Source organism: Lissotriton vulgaris, chromosome 1_1 (genome assembly GCF_964263255.1).
Source record: "Lissotriton vulgaris chromosome 1_1, aLisVul1.2, whole genome shotgun sequence".
Taxonomy (NCBI): domain Eukaryota; kingdom Metazoa; phylum Chordata; class Amphibia; order Caudata; family Salamandridae; genus Lissotriton; species Lissotriton vulgaris.
The window spans coordinates 1886683637-1886701965 of NC_141685.1; the positions used below are offsets into that span (position 1 = coordinate 1886683637).

Genomic DNA, 18329 nt, shown 5'->3' on the forward strand with positions numbered 1-18329 from the left:
TTATTTTTTTATTTCTTCTTGAAGAGTCCTACAGAGTGTGACTTTTTTATACAAGGCTGTGGCAAAAAAAAAGACTGGTATAGGATGAATCTGCTTTCATTTTGTTATTTATGGATGTCATTAATATTTTGTTTTAATTTTTCTTTTGTTTCTTCTGGTTTTGTTTGCGTGGAATAATGGTGCAGGGTTTAGAAGCTTGTTTTCATGCCTGATCAAATTAAATTATGCATTGCAGAGAATCTGGGAGCATTAAAATTATATTTGACCATTCAGTAGTCCAATATTAGCATGACAAGACCTTCCACATACCAAAAGAGGATATCCACAAACATTCATAGTTGCAATGTGTCTCATTGTCTTTTGTGACATCTTCATTTAATGCTTCACTTTACAGGTAGGGGGTGAGCCTGTTCTTAGAATGTTAACTGCAAACAGTTAGGTCCCAGAATACAATTTGATGTTGATTAAAATATCAACCTCGCATAAAGAGTGCCATTTAACCTAGTGCAGCTATGAACCACCATTCAGCAACAGTAGCACTACTTTCATAGAGTCAAGAAAAGAGAGCAGAAAAGAGTTATCGAGCATGCTGGCTGCATCAAGTTTCAGCTGTTGTAAACTACCGATCTACATATTAACCTGATGTTGTGCTACAACTCACTATGAGATTGGCAGGGTTGACCACCCTTGAAATGTCATAATATTTAATAAGGAGTAGGCGAATGGCGCCTCCCCAACTGTGCATGAATTTGTTTATCCACTAGCAGGAAACCAGACAGAGGTTGGAGACCGCGAGTACCAGAGGTAGAGAGATGTGAGAGAGGTAGAGAGATGTGAGTGAGTCAGGGTGAGTGAGACTGCAATACAAAGACTTCTGTGCGTAGCACAATGTGCCATAGGCTTATAAGACACACTGCCGGGGGAAGGCACAACATATAATGCGATACCTATACTTTCAATTAAATATGTATGTTCTAACAATCACTGCAAAACATGTTCTGTAAAAATCTGGGAAGTCATAATTTTTGTGTATTTTGGGGATTAGGCAGTGAGATAAACTGATAGACCCCAGTTTCAAAAAGTTTGGAAAACACTGAGAAAAAAAACCACTGAAACAAATAGATACTTAAAACAGAAAAGCCTACACATAACGTAACTCAGCTCCCACCAGGTAAAAAAGATCAACCAGGAAAGTGGGGTCAGAGGCAACTTCCTGGGATTCGCTGTTGGTCAATAGGGCTAAAAAGGCATCTCACAGTGTACTTTCCATATAAAAATATTTACAAATCTATAGGAAATAACATCAAAATAACTATTTGTTAGCCTCCAGGAGCATACATGTTTAGCTCCTTACACATTTGAAAATTGTGCACAATCATCAAACACACCAGGGGCATTGCTAGTGTTTACCTGTCTCCTTACCTGACTCTCATTAAATAAAATGGATAGCAGATTGTTATGGAGTATTAACTTTAAAGCTTCAGCAACATCAGTCCCAGTTATATCTATTCCCTGAACACAGACATTTATTTTCTGCTATAAATCCAGACAAGGGCAGTTCTGTGAAGAAGGTTTATATTCACTGAGCAATCTAGTAAGAGGAAATAATCGGCATCTGTGAAATGTGATTTGTCACATGTAACTTCTTCTGCTTTACTTGAACTAGAACTTGTTATGTGATCTGATTGTTTGAATTAAACCCATCTCTCGGGAATTTCAATAGGTGAGGAGCGATTATCACATGCAATTTAAATAAAAAATTAATAACAACTTAAAATTCTCAGCTTGAATGTGGACTCCAGCAATTTTATGATTTTTAGGTCCAGCATGCCTGTTCAGCTGTTGCCTGACCTTATGAAATCGAAAGTAAAATGTGGTTCAAAAGTACCCTTGAAAGGGGCTTAGGCTTCTCCTACACATTGATTTCCTGGAGTACATTTGATTGGGAAGATATTATGTGCATCCACTTAGAAGGAGTGCTTGTTTCGGACTGTGTTGTTTACGGTGGCAAGACAATGATAAAGGATGTAGGCCTGATATTCTTAGTATAGACAATTATGATTAAGGCAGTAGGCCTGACATATGTATTGTGAAAAGCATGACAGTAGTCATTTAAGGATGGATTGTTATTAATCTGTATTAAAGCCTGAAGAGAGGTTTTGTTGTTGGTTGGTTACCCCATCTGACAAAACGTGGGAATGAAAAATTTGCATTGAGATACTTTTTTGTTTTGTTTAAGACCTCTTGTAAATCTGTATACCTTTGTAATGTTATCATTGTATACCTGATGATTGCCTTGTGTAACATTCACACTCACTATAGTATGCCTTAGTTGGCTATGGCGACAATCAAATAATAAATGCCAAATACCTAATTGGTACACTGTGAAAACCTATGTCCAGTGCCATATGTCTGATCTTTTGATTATGAAAAGTTCTGATGAGTGCAGTAGGCCTGGCTTATTTATTGTGAAAAGTATTTGTTACAGTTAATAGACTTTTAACAGTGGATTGTTATCACACTGTGTTACAGGCTGTAGACAAGTACTTTGCTTCATGAAATTTCAGATTATAAAGGATAAAGGCATTGTAAAAAGTTATTACAAATGCCAATGGTTCATCTTTTTATTAGGGCAAGTGACATCAAAAGTATTAGTCATGACTTACTTATAATTAAGTGTGTATGTTAAAGCCAATTGGCTTTTGAGGGTGGATTAATATTACACTGTTAAATCCTGCAGACATGTGTTTCGTTACATGACATCTCGCAGATTATCTTTGTAGTAAGGAGTTGGCACTGATTAACCACGTTTACAAACTTTAGGTGTAAAAGATTTGCACTCTAATAATTCCTGCTAGAACCTCTTTTGAAGCCCTGACAGACTCTTTAGTTGTCTGCCAGAATCTTATGATCTTAAAATCATTACAAAAATACAGACACATATAAATACCTAAAGAAGCCTTTCTGCAATTAGCCTCTATGAGTGTAGTTTAAACTCAGTTTTTATCCATGTCAGCCTACACAATGGTAATTATTCACACTTGCACTCGGGGTCAGTCAACAGTTCAAAGTTGTTGCGTGCTCTAGGGTGTACTCTCCGTTGTAGAGTACGGATATAAATCAAGTATTGCGTGGCCCTGAGTGGGTGACATCCCCTAGTCACAGCATAATCACACACAGGGTTGTGAAATTCAAAACAGTAAAGTTCAACTGTCTCCAAGTTCCAAAACTTATTTATTCATCAATTTTGTTTCATTGTAACTGTGTGATTTATATTTTGCATCTTCAAAGCCATGTTATGGGCATCCAGCCGTAAATCCAAAGCATTCTCATATCCAATGCATTTCGGCTATGCTCTAGCCTTCATCAGGGAAATAAGTTCTACAATCAAGGTAAATGAATCATGCATGAGGGTACATAGGAAAATGCATATAATCATGATTAAGTAAATCATAGTCATCATGAATCTAATAAATTGTTATGTCTACAACCAGTAGAGTTTTTGGATAGTACCAGGGTAAGGATGTGAAAAGTAGAAATGATGTGTATATAGTGCACAAGTTATGTAAAGTCCCCATATGTCTTCCCAAATCAATGCCGACGTCCGTGGTAAGAAAAAACGACATGGTGACATAGAAGTCACTGTGATACCTTAAGCCAAGCTCATCCCAAAAGAAAGATACAATGTTATCTGGCCAAAGCGGTATGAATTAAATGCATACTCCCATTCCCCCATTAGGTGCACGTGAAAACGGTTATTACCAGCGATCAAGAACGTTGTATTTTCGAACCTCCAAAACAAGGAAACCTGTGTGCTAGCAAAGTAACACTTTTATAATATTTTTGTATGAACGTATTAATGGCAATGTTAACTGTCTCTGGAGGCGTGGGCTAAATGCACGAAAGTGGTCACTTTTGAAATCTTTTTGTAATGGCAGTATGCACTCTAGACAATGACTGTACTTTGTGTTATGACAGCAATTTAAAGAAAGACAATTTGTTCTGAAAGTCAATAGCAAATGATAGCTCTTATTTGTCAGTTGAAACCAATTGATGTTTAGAGCAGCGCGTTCACGCAACGTGGCTTCACCCAACCATTTTCAGCCTTGTACGTGAACTTTGGGCAGAGTCATTCTTAAGATCCTTTTAAAGCTATACTGGCCTGAGACAGAGAATCTTTATCAAATTTACAGACAGCACATTCTATTTACTAAGTAAAAGGAAAAGACTGGCCTTCATAGACTATGCTATGAAAGAGAGTGATCGCTGTTTTACATCACCTTTTAACTTAAAACAGTCACCATTGGTCCAAATTGTTACCCTTTACTACTCATCAGAGAAGCAAATTTGAATAGGAAAATAATCTCACATATATAGCCTCAGAGTGTCTCAATCTGCTGCAGTGAAAGGCACTCAGTGTGAAATCCCGTTGGGCTGTATTCTTTAAAAATGGATCACATTTGTTTGGCCACCACTGTAGCTTTCCTATTAGAAGATAATCAACTTCACAAACTGGTGACATGTTTGTTTGAGGTACTCTTGAAGAATGACATATGGAGGCAAGATATATTTTGCAAAATGTTCTATTTTGTTTTAAAATTGCACCATTGTACCGTGTTCAGGTTTAAAGGCGCCCAAGGAAACAACATTGCTGGAGATCCTTACGTTATGCATGAAAATGGAACGCTGGAAGTACCCGTGGCACAAAAAGACAGCAGTGGAACATATACATGTATAGCAACAAATACATTGGGTGTAGCACAGAACCTTGTTACCCTGGAAGTTAAAGGTAAGCAGTAATACAGTGGTCAGTGTGCTGGCCTATTTAAATGTTTCCATTTATTCTGTGCACACATACTACATCTCGGTGTACCCACCCTCTCTCTCTGTCCATGCTTTAAATTTATACTGATCCTCGGGTTCTGAGTAACACAGGGTCACCCTATTGTTACTTAATATTACATTTATTTTAGGCAAAAGTCTGTATGTATTAATCACAAGTATTGTTCAGTTCCTTCATGTGCACATGTATTAAGTACATTCGTTTACAAATTTCCATTGCTTTCGTGTGAGATAATGGCACCAACTGTAATTGGGTTTTCAATTTGGTAGGAGCATTTTCAAGATTAATCTGGCTAGACCAAAACAAAGTTCCCAGAGAAACTCTGTTCAACCTCCACTAGCTATGGCATTAGCAGTAGACAATCTCAAGAGAAATGCATGTTAATTTCAACAGGTACCAACAACTTCAAAGTTAATAAAACGACAAAGTGTAGCCCCAAAACTCATTTAGAACAAAAGAAAACTTTAAAAAGTAGAAAGACAACAAAATGATTAAAACCAGGTTACGTGAACCAGAGAAATTAATCTATAAAAAGCACAAAGTATCTTGACCAAATACAGCACCAGTATAAGTTTCTCTTCACAGTTGACAGGATCTACGTTTGACTGCAGGCCATCCAGATCAAATCTTTCTCTACTTTTTTGGAACTCAAAGTCTTCCAGTGGGACAAAATCCTAAGTCGAAGCCATTGAGGTTCCCTCTAAGTCAGATACATCATTGTCAAGATCCCAATGAAGCCATTGATTGTGGTGCCAATGCTCTAACTGGGACAAAGCGGCATTTTGGAGCTGCAAAGTTGCTCTGCTCCTGGAACAGATTTGCCTCCATACCGGTCCAATATTTTTCCTCCACGGAATGGGCTTGATTTAAATGTTGATGTACTACATCACAAACATGACCGATGTCTGTCTGTCACATTACACTTGCATTATATCCTGTGGGACTTGTAATTTGGTGGAGGGGATATCTGGCACATTTGTGACTGAGTATTCCATCCACCAATCTCTAAATCAGGCCTTAAGTTAAAATAAGTAGCAAAACTCTTCAGTGGGGCAAGGCTCGAAGTTGTAGCCAGGCAGAGCTCTGTGAGGCTGGATAACTTGGTACTGGCCCCAGGGGGTAGGAACCTCTTACACACCGAGGGTGCAACCTCCCTGAGCAAGCCTCAGAACCTTGTGTTGGTCCTCCAGAGGTGTAGACATTTCTATGATACATTTTCCTCCGTCTGCTGGAAATGATATCCACTGGAACTTGTAATAATAGGGACATGATATCCACCACATTTATGCTGGAGAGACCCATCCGCTGAACTCTAAATCAAGCACTATGTCTATACTGGGCCAGTCCCAGAGCAAACAAAGCTACTGCCCAGATATGATAATTATAAGGGCTCAACCTGAGTCCCAAAATGTTGAAAGTTATCCGAAGCGGACTGGTACACACAATTTATATCATAGAGCAACAAGGATTATAGAAAAAAGATTTCATTTTTATTATTTTCAAATTTTCAATAAGAACATATTGATAAAAAGGTAATTACATATCCATAATAAATAGTCACAACACTGACAGTGTCCCACACACCCCTTCACACATACAGGCAATCATACTAAGGCAAGCATACATCAAAAAATTCAAACACCCATCTATAAACACAATATAGCTGCCAACTTATGATGCAATGACTAAGGTCCCGTGGGGTCTCAGACAGAAATGAGGCCAGTTCGAGCAATCTGGGACTAGCTTCAAGAGCCGACGCGTGTTTCGTTGTCCGGCCTAAACTTAGGCCACACCTTCATCAGGGCACACTAGGGAAGGGTGGGGGACAGCAGCAAAATCTAGAATAATTCATCAGAGAAAACACATAATCAATGAACATATTCTAGTATCTACAAAGCTATTCAAGATCTATAACAATGTATTAGAAAAACACACAGTAAGATTCGCTATTCAAATATCTATAGTGGCATTCAAACAGTCAGCTTCAGACAAAGATAGATCAACAATTATAATAGATTAAGAAGAACCACCCCGGAATTAGGCGCTTGGGAAGGAAATAAACATGAGCCTTTGGGCTTCATTGCTCTCACAACCACTCACCCAACCACACAACTACTCAGTCATCTACTCACACATCCATACAACCACTCACACACCCATACATCCACTCACACACCCATACATCCACTCACACACCCATACATCCACTCACACAATCACTAAAACAGCCACTCACACACCCCCAAAAAAATAAATATGTATATTATCGCTCCAAAAGTTGTCCACCTTTAAGTAGGACACGACCAGCGGCTTGATTTATGTGTAGGTAAGGACGGGGATCCGCTTGTAGATGCCGCTCCGTAATGGATTTGCCTGACGCGTTTCGAAGCTCCATATGCTTCTCTTCAGAGGCTTTAACGGAAGCGGTATGTGCAATCGCTGACCCACTTCACCATTTTCCATATGACACACCCACCAATGGGAGGCTCAGATGAAAGGTGGACAACCTTTGGAGCGATAATTAACACGCGGCTGTCCAGCCTACGGAGTATGCACCACCCCGTAATTCTTGGGGGTCACGAAAGTGAAACAGCAGCCGTATACAGGATTGAGGACGGGCCCACTTGCAGGGTCCATACAGGACTTGATTGTGTGCTCTTCGCACTACACTTCCCATAATACACAGTCTCATCTGAGCCTCCCATTAGTGGGTGTGTCATATGGAAAATGGTGAAGTGGTTCAGCGATTGCGCACACCGCTTCCGTTAAAGCCTCTGAAGAGAAGCATATGGAGCTTCGAAACGCGTCGGGCAAATCCATTACGGAGCGGCATCTACAGGCGGATCCCCGTCCTTACCTACACATAAATCAAGTTGCTGGTCGTGTGCTACTTAAAGGTGGACAACTTTTGGAGCAATAATTAACACGCGGCCGTCCAGCCGCGGAGTATGCACCACCCCGTAATTCTTGGCGGTCCCGAAAATGAAACAGCAGCCGTATACAGCATCGAGGATGGGCCCACTTGCAGGGTCCATACAGGACTTGATTGTGTGCTCTCCGCACTACACTTCCCATAATACACAGTCTCATCTGAGCCTCCCATTGGTGGGTGTGTCATATGGAAAATGGTGAAGTGGGTAAGCGATTGCGCACACCGCTTCCATTAAAGCCTGTGAAGGGAAGCATATGGAGCTTCGAAACGCGTCAGGCAAATCCATTATGGAGCAGCATCTACAAGCGGATCCCCGTCCTTACCTACACATAAATCAAGCTGCTAGTCGTGTGCTACTTAAAGGTGGACAACTTTTGGAGCAATAATATATATATATATATATATATATAACATTTCACTCTGACAGGTCACAAAATATATTAAAGTGGATGTATTGGTGTGTGAGTGGCTGTATGGATGTGTGAGTGTGTGAGCGGATGTGTGAGTGGTTGTGTGGTTAAGTCAGTGGGTGCGTGAGTCGTTCTGTGGATGATGTCATCAGAGAAGTTATCAGTGATGTTACTGACCATGTCATGAGTGAAGTAATATGTGAGGTCATAAGCAATACATTGCAGGGGTGTAAGTTATAGTTAGCTCTACTAACTATAACTGCTGAATTTCTTTAGTTTGTGCATGTGAAATCTGAGCCTAACTATAACGTCCCTGTAACCTACGTTTTTTTCAGTGAAAATATATATAAATAACCTATTGGTGCTCGCCAGTGCTTAGGGAGGATTCTGCATGGCATTCCTCCCCTGTAATTTGAAAAAATGAATCTAATGGGATCCCCAGGGCCATAAAAGGCTTGGAGAAGGGGTCCATGCGGCCTCCCTCACCTTAATATTTTATTTTAAGTACCATGGTGGATGGGGTTCCCAGGGCCTAGTAAGGAAAAAAACAAAGATTAAATTAAGTTAGATGTGATAAAAAAAGATCTGTTTTTGTTTAAAGAAAAAAACCATGAACTAAAATAAACACAGAAATTCACCAGTTATAGCTTACACCTCCGTTATGCACTGCTCATGACCTCACTTATTACATCACTCATAGCATCATTTATGATATCACTGATGGCATCTCAAATGAATCAATGATGATATCACTGATGACGTCACTGATGACATCATTCAATGAGTCTGTTAGTTTGTTTTATAGTTTATAGTATATTGAATTCTATGAGGCAAGACGAATCATGTATTTGTACAATGCTTTGTAGGTACAAGGCTCTGTAATATGAGTAACACTGCACGCTTTGATTAATTGAACAGGTCCAGGAAACGCAATGCATTATAGACATCGTGGTCCATGGATATTCATATGAAACACCAAGTGATTACAATTCGCTGAATGCCAAGAGGATACTTCTTTATTCAATATCATCAAAGAATGTGAAGTTAAAAACTTTCATGGAGCACAAAGACATTTATGTTGGAACTATGCGAATTTAACAATTATTAGGCAGACTTTATTTTGACCAAAGTCTCTTCACAGTGTTTATGCGCTGCATGTTTAAAAAGCGAACACCTGATTGCTTTTCATTCACATATGATTTAGACTGATGAGCAGCAGGTCGAAACACGTCATGTATCTTTGCAAATAAAAGATGTTGACCCAAGTACCGGTTGATGGGCTCATTTTCCCACTGCAGGAATGTTGAATGTGTTTTCTAGTGGAATATGTAGCGGTGACTCCCGCTTACGAGCTCCGACCTGAGAGGAAGGGCATCTGAACAGCGTCAACTCTTCATATATATTGTAGTGTAGTTCCTAGTTTCCCACTAGGCCCTGCGCATTGGAATAACATAAACAGTAGTATCGACGTGGAACTGGCTATATTCCAGGCCTCCACTGACTATGCTAAACTTAATTGGGTTGTGTTACCAACTAGCTCAGAGGTCACTGGAAACTTTCTTCTCTGCTTAGGAAGTGATCAGCTTCCCTGGCACAGACAAGAAGGGATTCAGTTTTCCAACAACCGTGCAACATGACAACTTTGCTCCTCAGATCAAGAGTCAATCTCTAGGGTCGTGTGAAACAATAGACATAGATTTCACTCAGTCAGTCTGGTGCAGTTTACTTTCACGAGATGTAGAGAATAGAGAGACGGGCGTGTATCAATAAAGGTTAACATTTATTGAACAGTCTTTCTTCTCGTACAAGAGAAATGAATTGCCACAATTGCAATAACTGTTATTATAGAAAGTACGTACAGTAAGATAAGAATTGCGAAATAGAACTGTAAAAGCATTGATATGGTTTCTTAGCCATACAATGGTTTAAAAGTAATAAAACATATATACAGTCATATATACATTAGGCTAACATACTCAACTGGTGCTTCTAACTAAGCCTACCCCAGTGTGCCTGACCTAAGCCTAACACGTGAGAAGGGGAGTAAGTAAGTAGCTTAAGTTAAGTTGGTTTTGCCAAGGTTTGTTTCAAGAATTCTCGTCTAAGGGTTTAGTCAACACCATACCTCTGAATAGAATGATGGAGGATTGGTATCTCCTTCAGGGGTCTCTCTCGATATCCCAGTCACCCGCGAGGGTAAACCGGAAGCGCCGGGACTGGATTTCTCTGCACGAGAAAGGCAGCGGCTTCTCTCAGCGCGTCGAGGAAGGAGGGGTGACAGCGTCCGCGGGCAGCTGGGCTGGATGTCTTCGCAGAGGACGGCTGCACGGCTCCTCAAGCGTACTGCACCATAGGTCGCGCTTTAGCGGCGATAATGGTAATCAGTAGCTTCACCACCACAGGATAGCAGGCTGCAGCGACAGAGTGCTAGTTTTTACCAACACGGGGTCATGCAGGCAGCTGGCATCAGCAACAGGCAACGAACTCACAGCTCGTATCTCTCTCATTGCTTAAGGCAACGTTGGTAATATTTATACCTGACAGGTGCCGGGTTTGACGCAAGTTTGCTGGACATAAGACGTCAATTAAAGATGTCACTAGGAAGTGATAGTTATCAGTTGCTCATTAGAGTTCCATTACTAATCAAAACATAGCAAGCTGGGATTTCCAGGTTTGCTAAGTTTTTATCTTGTTGAAGAACTCGGAGTGTTATCTAGGAATATCAGATAGTGACTGCTGCTCTGTCATTGCACTAATTGGTCGCAAAGGAAGTAGCAGAGAGTCATGCTGGAATGTGGCTCTGTGGCTCTGTTCGTGTGAGGCCAGAGATGACTTTACAGAAAATCGCACTTGAACGGTTATGCCAATATAGGGAATAAATGGGTTTATAGCCGAATAGGGGCATAAGGTCACAGTATCGATCAGGAACCTAGATTAACACGCAACACCCACTCCACGGGTAATGTCCATCAAAATTACTAAAACTAAGCAATTAGATGCATGTGTAACATTGTGTAACATAGCCCACCCCAAAATACATAAATGCATTCGAAATAGGCGTACTTGTAATACATGGAATTTAGGTACTGTACATTTTTAAAGCATAGTAATCATTCAAAACTTATTGCATATGAAGTCAATGAACGATTATGCAAAAAGAATTACACATGAAGTATCTCTGACAGAAGAAATGCGAGATAAATCATCACATAAAAATGCATTGTAATTACATGTGTGCTAGAGGCTGGTGTAATGTTGTTATGTCTCTAGATGTGTTTAGAAATAGTAGTGTGAAGCTTCTGTTCTCTAAGAATAGTTTTTACGTTAAGCAAAGAATTGTTCGTGCCAAAAAGGGTCAATATTAAAAAAAATTGTCCAATTCAAAGAAAATAGATTCTCAAAGCTCCTGGCAGTTTTTGTTGATCAAAACTGAAGGCCGAATTCAGAGTTCATGGGAACGCTGTGTGTCGGAAAGCTTCTCAAAAGTTTAAAAGGTTATTGTTTCTCTATGGGAGAGAACATCGTATCAGACAGGCTCGCAAAGAATTGGTCTACAAAATCAGGTGATAGTTCAACCAAATTAGATAGCGCTGTAACTTGGCAGGTGTGAGAATGATTGCTGTCATCATAGTCGGGACCAGCAATGCTCACAGAACGTTGTACCTGGATGATGTTGCTTTTGTCACTCGCTCCACTGTTACCACTTGGCTGTAGTACAGGAGTCTCCACGAATGCCGTCATCAGGATTGGTAGCCGCTGGGGACAACACAATGCGTGAGCCGTTATTGGACTTAGCAAAGTATCGACGTCCATTGGTACTGCTGATGGAAGTGAAAGACAGATGTCCAACACGCATTCCTCGCCGCAAAGCATACACCGTAGCACAGGTAAAATGCAATTTTGCCATATCGGTCTGAATGAAAGGAACCAGGTCATGTTTAGATCTCTCAGCCTGGCCAATCCGAGGACGTTAGTTATCCTGTCCCTGTAGCGCATTGCTAGGATTGTCTCCTCCATTCCCATGGGAGCTATGTCTGAGCCGAGGCTTGCCATAACGTAGCAGGAGGGTCAAAAATAGAATCCCTGCAACGAGTCCCAAAAATAGTGGAATACCACCAAAAATGGAGTGCACAAAATTAGGAAAGATTCCCAAAATTGCCTGGAAGGGTGTTAGCAGTCCCGTAAAGACTGTCTTAAATATGCCTGGGATGCTTGTTGCACTAGACATGTTAAGGAGTTGACTGCACATTTCTACGAAATGCACGGGGCAATTTGTTGATAAAAGGTCATGGACCTCAGTAGCCGTCCTTGCGACTAGAAGATCATACGTCTCTTTAGATGACGTTATAGGCACTGTTGTCTGTAAAAGCACAGATTTCATTTTGCTTAATGTATCAATTCGTATAGAATAGAGATTCAGACGAGGCCAGAGGGGAGTCACTATGTCTGGAGGCCCGCTCGGAAACAATGCTTGCATACAGCATTTGACCATGGATGTAACTTGTACTAGATAACTTTTTCCGGGCGCGAGGCCACAGCACCTGTGATCCGTTCTAAGAATGTAACTCCCGTTCGAAAGTTGCATAAAGAAGGGCTCTATCTGAGTTGCAGGTGTGACTAGCTGGTTGCATGAAAGGTTGTTTGAATTTCCATCACATGCTCCGTGTAAATTAATACCCTGACACAAAAGTATACCGCTTAGTGAGTGTTTACAGTTGTCACCACTAAGAAATACATTTTTGTCGCTGTCACTATAGCAAGAATGAGTGTATGGTAACTTCCATTCGGATTTTAAATATCCTTTACCCAATTGTTCATATTGGCCAGCAGGTATGTATTCAAGGCACTTTTTAAATCGGAAAGTTGTTATCGGAATTGTGATAATTCCGTGTATTATCCATTCAATGACAGGATTCTCTGACATTGTCAATGGTAATCTCTCGAGTCTTTCGATGCTCAGGATTGTATAGTCTGCCCCTTTCTGTGCCAAACTGATCTGTTTATCAGTAAGGTTAAAACTGGAAAATAATGACGTTGTGTTGATTAACCGCCAAGGCACATAGCCTGAACGAAGATTTTGCAGCGTCCAGCCTAGTTCTATAATAGAGCGTAATTGAGACTGGCCCTGTTGTAACATAAGCAAATCTCTGTCTATCACATCAAAGGCAGAGGATACAATATTGTCCAAAGAATATATTCTGGAAGACAGAGTCGTTAACCCATTGTCTACCACAGAAAGTGATTTCTCCAAATTAATACGATCAATTTCTCGTATCTTTTCAGCAGTTTCAATTTGCTTTACTTTCCAAGCCTCATTGTAAGAAGCATAGATGCTGGTCGCTATGAAACGCTTTTGACGCTGTTTGCGTGGTCCAAGAATGAAATCGCGCAAATCAGCACCATCTTTTAATAAAGACAAGTGTTGCTTAATTTCAGCCAGTGTGGATGTAGTTAGCCATTCTAGGCAGAGTTTCCCTACACTGTATGTTGTTATTATTCCTGGATGTTGTCTCTGGGAATATCTTGGGTCTAATCTGGTCATTTTTAACCCCTGTGTTTTATTCAGGAATCTATCTTGACAGCTATTTGTGTCTGTAGGCCAGATTAACCACTTTTTCCAATCAGGATGCGTTCTGTTGAAATGTAAAATTTGTGACACGTCTAATTCAATATCTGCGGTTGTATTCTCAGGTATTGGCTTTGGTATAGACGGTGTTTTAAGTTCTTTGATCTTAGCTAGGCCAAGACAAGATGTTTGGTGTACTGTGTCATTTAAAAATAACATTTGTTCTGGTATCATGCAGGTTCTAAATAGTGCTTCTATGCCTTGCACCTGCCAATCTTTTGTACCCCAAATTGTTTTCGTTTCAATATTATTTTTCCAATAATCAAAACCAAATGTCATCATTTTGTCATAAAATGCTTCTGAATATATCAATTTAGAATTTGTCAGCATTGTTTTCATTCCTGTTTTCTCTAACAGTTTATAATAAAACGTTTCTGCATCACTGGTGTTAAACCCTGAGAAGTATTTGAATTTCACAAAAAATGCTTTAGAACTGCTTTTAGGTGGTGTAGAACAATGTTCCCATTGATTATACATAAAAACATTTCTAGGCTGTGCAGATTTATGCAAGTAATGATTCCCATAGTGGGTGTAACAGAATAACTGCTCATAACTAGATGAACCTTGTAAATAATCATGATCTGTGAATCTAGCTGACATTACTAAATCAGACATCATGTCATTAATACTGTTAAAGTCCCAATCATCAGAGAATGTACTAGGTGTCACAAAGTCACTTAAGGAAACCTTTAGTTGATGAGGATACTTCAGGATTTCGACCGGACCATATATCTCATAGTCTGTTTTCTCCCATACTACCCCACCAGGTATTGGAATTGCTGTGACATTTACTGTTGACAGTTCTCTTTTCTTCACGTGGGATGATCTGTGTGGTTTCAGGACTAGGTTGATGTTCTGACTTGCTGTGTCCATTGTAATATATTTTCCTTCAATGAATTTTCCCAAACACAGTACCATGATGAGCCAAAGCAGGAGGAAAAATACACCTAGACCGAACCAGAACTCTAGCCAAGGGGAAATGAGGTAGATTTCCTTCAGTTGATGAAAGAGTTCCGTTGCTTTTTCTTTAAAAGACTTTTTTGTTTCTGGCATCACTTCGGGGTCATTTAAATCTTCAGAGAAGTTGTCGAAGTTGATGAAATAACCAGAGGCAGTTCTGTCAATTGATGGGATTGTTCTTTCAATCTGTCTCTCGGTAGCACTTTCTGATGCCACATCATTGTAGACTGGTGTTGTTTCTTGACGAACTGTTTCAATCTGTGTTTCAAGAGGCACGAGTTCCATGGCTGTATTGCATAGTCCTTCATTGTGCACTGCAGGCTGATCGAATGTGATGAGTCTTTCAGTTTGAACCTCTTGGATTGTTGCAAGTTTGGGCATTCTGTTGTTTCTTTGGAGTCCACTGGGCCTACTGTTGATTATAGGCCACATGCTTGTGGTTTTACCAGATCGATGGACACAATTCTGTTCTCCTTTTTACCAGCAAGGGGCGGTAGCACAACTGATCTTGTTCCGGTGACTGCTAAGACAGGTACTGCTTTTCTGTAAGAAGGCCCAAATTCCTTCTTAACCGCGATCTTTTCTCTGACTAGATCCCCAATCTTTGGAATCCAGACAGGCCTTGCTGGGGCTGTTGCGGGTGGTGCCTCGTCAGTGGTACTTGGCTGTTGCTTTAACTTTATGTTGCTTAATGATTTTCTTGTTTCATTCAGTTCCTGTAAAACAGCCAAACGGTCTTTTACATCAAAGTGCTTTGTTTCTTCTTGTACCACTGACATCTGACTATCGAGGTCCTGAACGTTCATTCTAATTCCGAACAATAGTTCGTATGGGCTGAAACCTTTTAGAGAATTTCTTGGCATGTTGTTAAGACTAGTCTGGACACTTATTAAATGTTTGACCCACCCAGCGCCTGAACCTAATACCTTCGCTGTTATAGATTGCTTTATGTCCCGGTTTTTTCTTTCTACCACACTATTCCCTTCCGGGGTATGACTGACAAGAATACCGCAACCCAATTCCCATGCTAGCCATGGCCTCCTTATAGGCTCGAGAGCTGAAAGCAGGACCCTGGTCAGAATGGAACGTGGTAATTGCGTATGTGCCGATAAAGACTCGCAAATCTTTTATAACCGTTCTAGCGTCAGCCGAGCGCTGGTGACCTCATTTTTTAAGTGCTTTTCGTCTTAAATGGTGTACACTGGGACGCGCTTCTCTTCTTTGATTGCGCAGATAGACCGCCTTATGCTGTCTAGAAGGGATCCTGAAACTACACTGGCCTGTTCATTACTGCGATCTCTGTTGCAGTCTTCACAATTTTGAGCAAAACATTGAATATCTATACTCATTCCTGGCCACCAGTACTCTGATTGTAATTCTTTCAGAGAGGCTTTGATTGCTTGGTGTTTCAGACCCAACCCCATGTGTGCTTCCAGTAATAGGAAGCCTCTCCTGTTCCTGTTTGGAATTACTCTATCCCCCACTCCAGGGATTCGAGCAAAAGGAACGGAGTTTGCATCGATTATGTATGCATAATTGAGTGGATAGTTTACGGGTAGTGCTGCACAGTCGCCTTTTACGGTCGTTTTTACTGCCAGCATGGTTTCCCCGTCTATATACTTATCTGTACGCTTTTTTGTGGCTACGGAAGCCGGGTTAGTTGCTTCCGCGGTGGCTGTATTAGCCAATGAATTCCCTGCAACGTGAACGCCATCACGTTGAAGACTCTGTGCGTGAATCACGTGAGTCTTTTGTAGTTCTTTGTGTAAAAGAGCTACCTCGTTCCAGAGCTTTTTATGCTTTATTGTGGCACCTGTGTCATCTTTGTAGTCGTTTTCGATCCAACTCTGCAGTTTGTTATTGTAAGAATTGACGCAAAAATGAGAATCGCACACGATAAGTGTGGGGAATTCGCGTTCTACATTTCCGAGCGCCATCTTTAAAGATCTGATTTCAGTTCTTTGAACCGAACAGTACTTTACTGATTCGGTTTTTGTTATTTTCGGTCTGAATTTACCGCACAGCCAACGACCTTTAATGATCGCACATGCTGCATCGTAGGATTTTCTCTCTACGTTGAAATGCTGTACAAAGCTATCTGTATAGATTATACAGGCGTATTGTGGGAGAGGCATGATTTCGATTGGCAGAGGATATTCTTCTTCATACTCTAAATCATTCAGTTCTTCGTATTGCGGGGCGAAATAGTATTTCACGTCTTCCGCTCCTAGAGAATCTATGTACTGTATCCATTTCGGATCCAGTGACACTGTAGGCAGGTTTACTGGGCTGAATAGCGCTTCGAAGGCGGATTCCGCTGTGAGGATGTTAATCCTTTTGCCGTGTGCTAGTTCTCGTTCATTTGCTAATGCGATTTGCACTGCGTTCACAGTTCTTTCTGTGTGACTGAATGTTTTTTCTGCTTGTGTGTACAAGTGAGATTTAATTGAAATTGGTACCTTTTCTCCCTCATTAGAGGTTAGGTATGTTAATCCGCATCTTCCTGGGATGACTCGGATTACAAGATCGATCGTGTTGTCACGTGTATCTAATTTTGTTTTTGCTAACATGTCTGTTTGCAGTGATCTCAAAATTTCTGTGTGTTTTTGAGTCCAATTGATTTGTTTTAAATCAGGTTTAATTAGTTCGTAGAGAGGTTTAACCCTCTCTGCGTAATTTAGAATGTAAGTTCTTCCGAAATTCAGAAAACCTAGAATGGATTGTAAATTCTTCAGCGTTTTTGGAGCTTGGAGTACAGCGCACTTCTCTAAGAAGTTGTCCGCTAGGCTTTTCCCTTCACTTGATAATTCGTACCCTAAAAATAGTACTGTCAGATGGGCAATTCGGGACTTTTTAAAGTTGAATTTGTAACCCTCTGCTGCGAACCCAAGTATAATGGTGTTCACTCTTTTCAAGTGAGTATCCAAGTCGTCGTCTGTGAGATAAATATCATCTACGTAAGATAATGCTTCATCATCATAGATTTGTAGTAACTCTGTTACCCTAGCTGAGAATAGTCCTGGGCTGTTCTTGAACCCCTGTGGGAGTCGACAGAATTTTTTCTGCGACCCAAATGCGGAGAAAGCGGTCAAGTATCTGCTTTCTGGTGCAATGTTTTGACAAAAGAAACCATTAGAAATGTCTAATGTCGTTTTGTATTTTTTCCTAACTATGTTATTCATTAGGGCTGCACTATGCGAGTTTTGTACTGCAAAAGTTTTGCAACATGTATTAAGGTGTCTGTAGTCCAAAACTAGACGATATGAATTGTCTGGCTTGGAGACAGGAGACAAAGGATTGTTCATTTGAGAGGTGCATGTTTCAATCACCCCCTGGTATTCAAGTTGATCTAAGATCTCCCTGACCTGTTTTTTAGCTTCTTGCTTTATGGGATACTGCCGTTGGGCAGTTGGTTCACTTTTTAGTTGGATTTTGTGAGGAGGAGAATCCTCATCCCATCCTACATGATTTTTATACAATGCAGGTGCCTGGGCTACTGCCCATTTCCTTGCATATGTGTATTTTTTGTGAATCGGTATGTGATTCGAGAAGGCAGGC

At 40.5% G+C, this 18329-nt stretch overlaps 1 protein-coding gene across 16 annotated transcripts in view; it reads left to right on the forward strand.

The window, feature by feature from the left end:
• The window catches only part of NRCAM (neuronal cell adhesion molecule), a 967670-nt gene that overhangs the window by 746661 nt on the left and 202680 nt on the right, over nucleotides 1-18329 (forward strand). For all 16 annotated transcript variants that reach the window (XM_086919453.1, XM_086919434.1, XM_086919444.1 and 13 more), the window contains one exon: nucleotides 4623-4789. In XM_086919453.1, the coding sequence (XP_086775579.1) occupies nucleotides 4623-4789 (167 nt within the window). The remainder of the gene's footprint in view (nucleotides 1-4622; nucleotides 4790-18329) is intronic.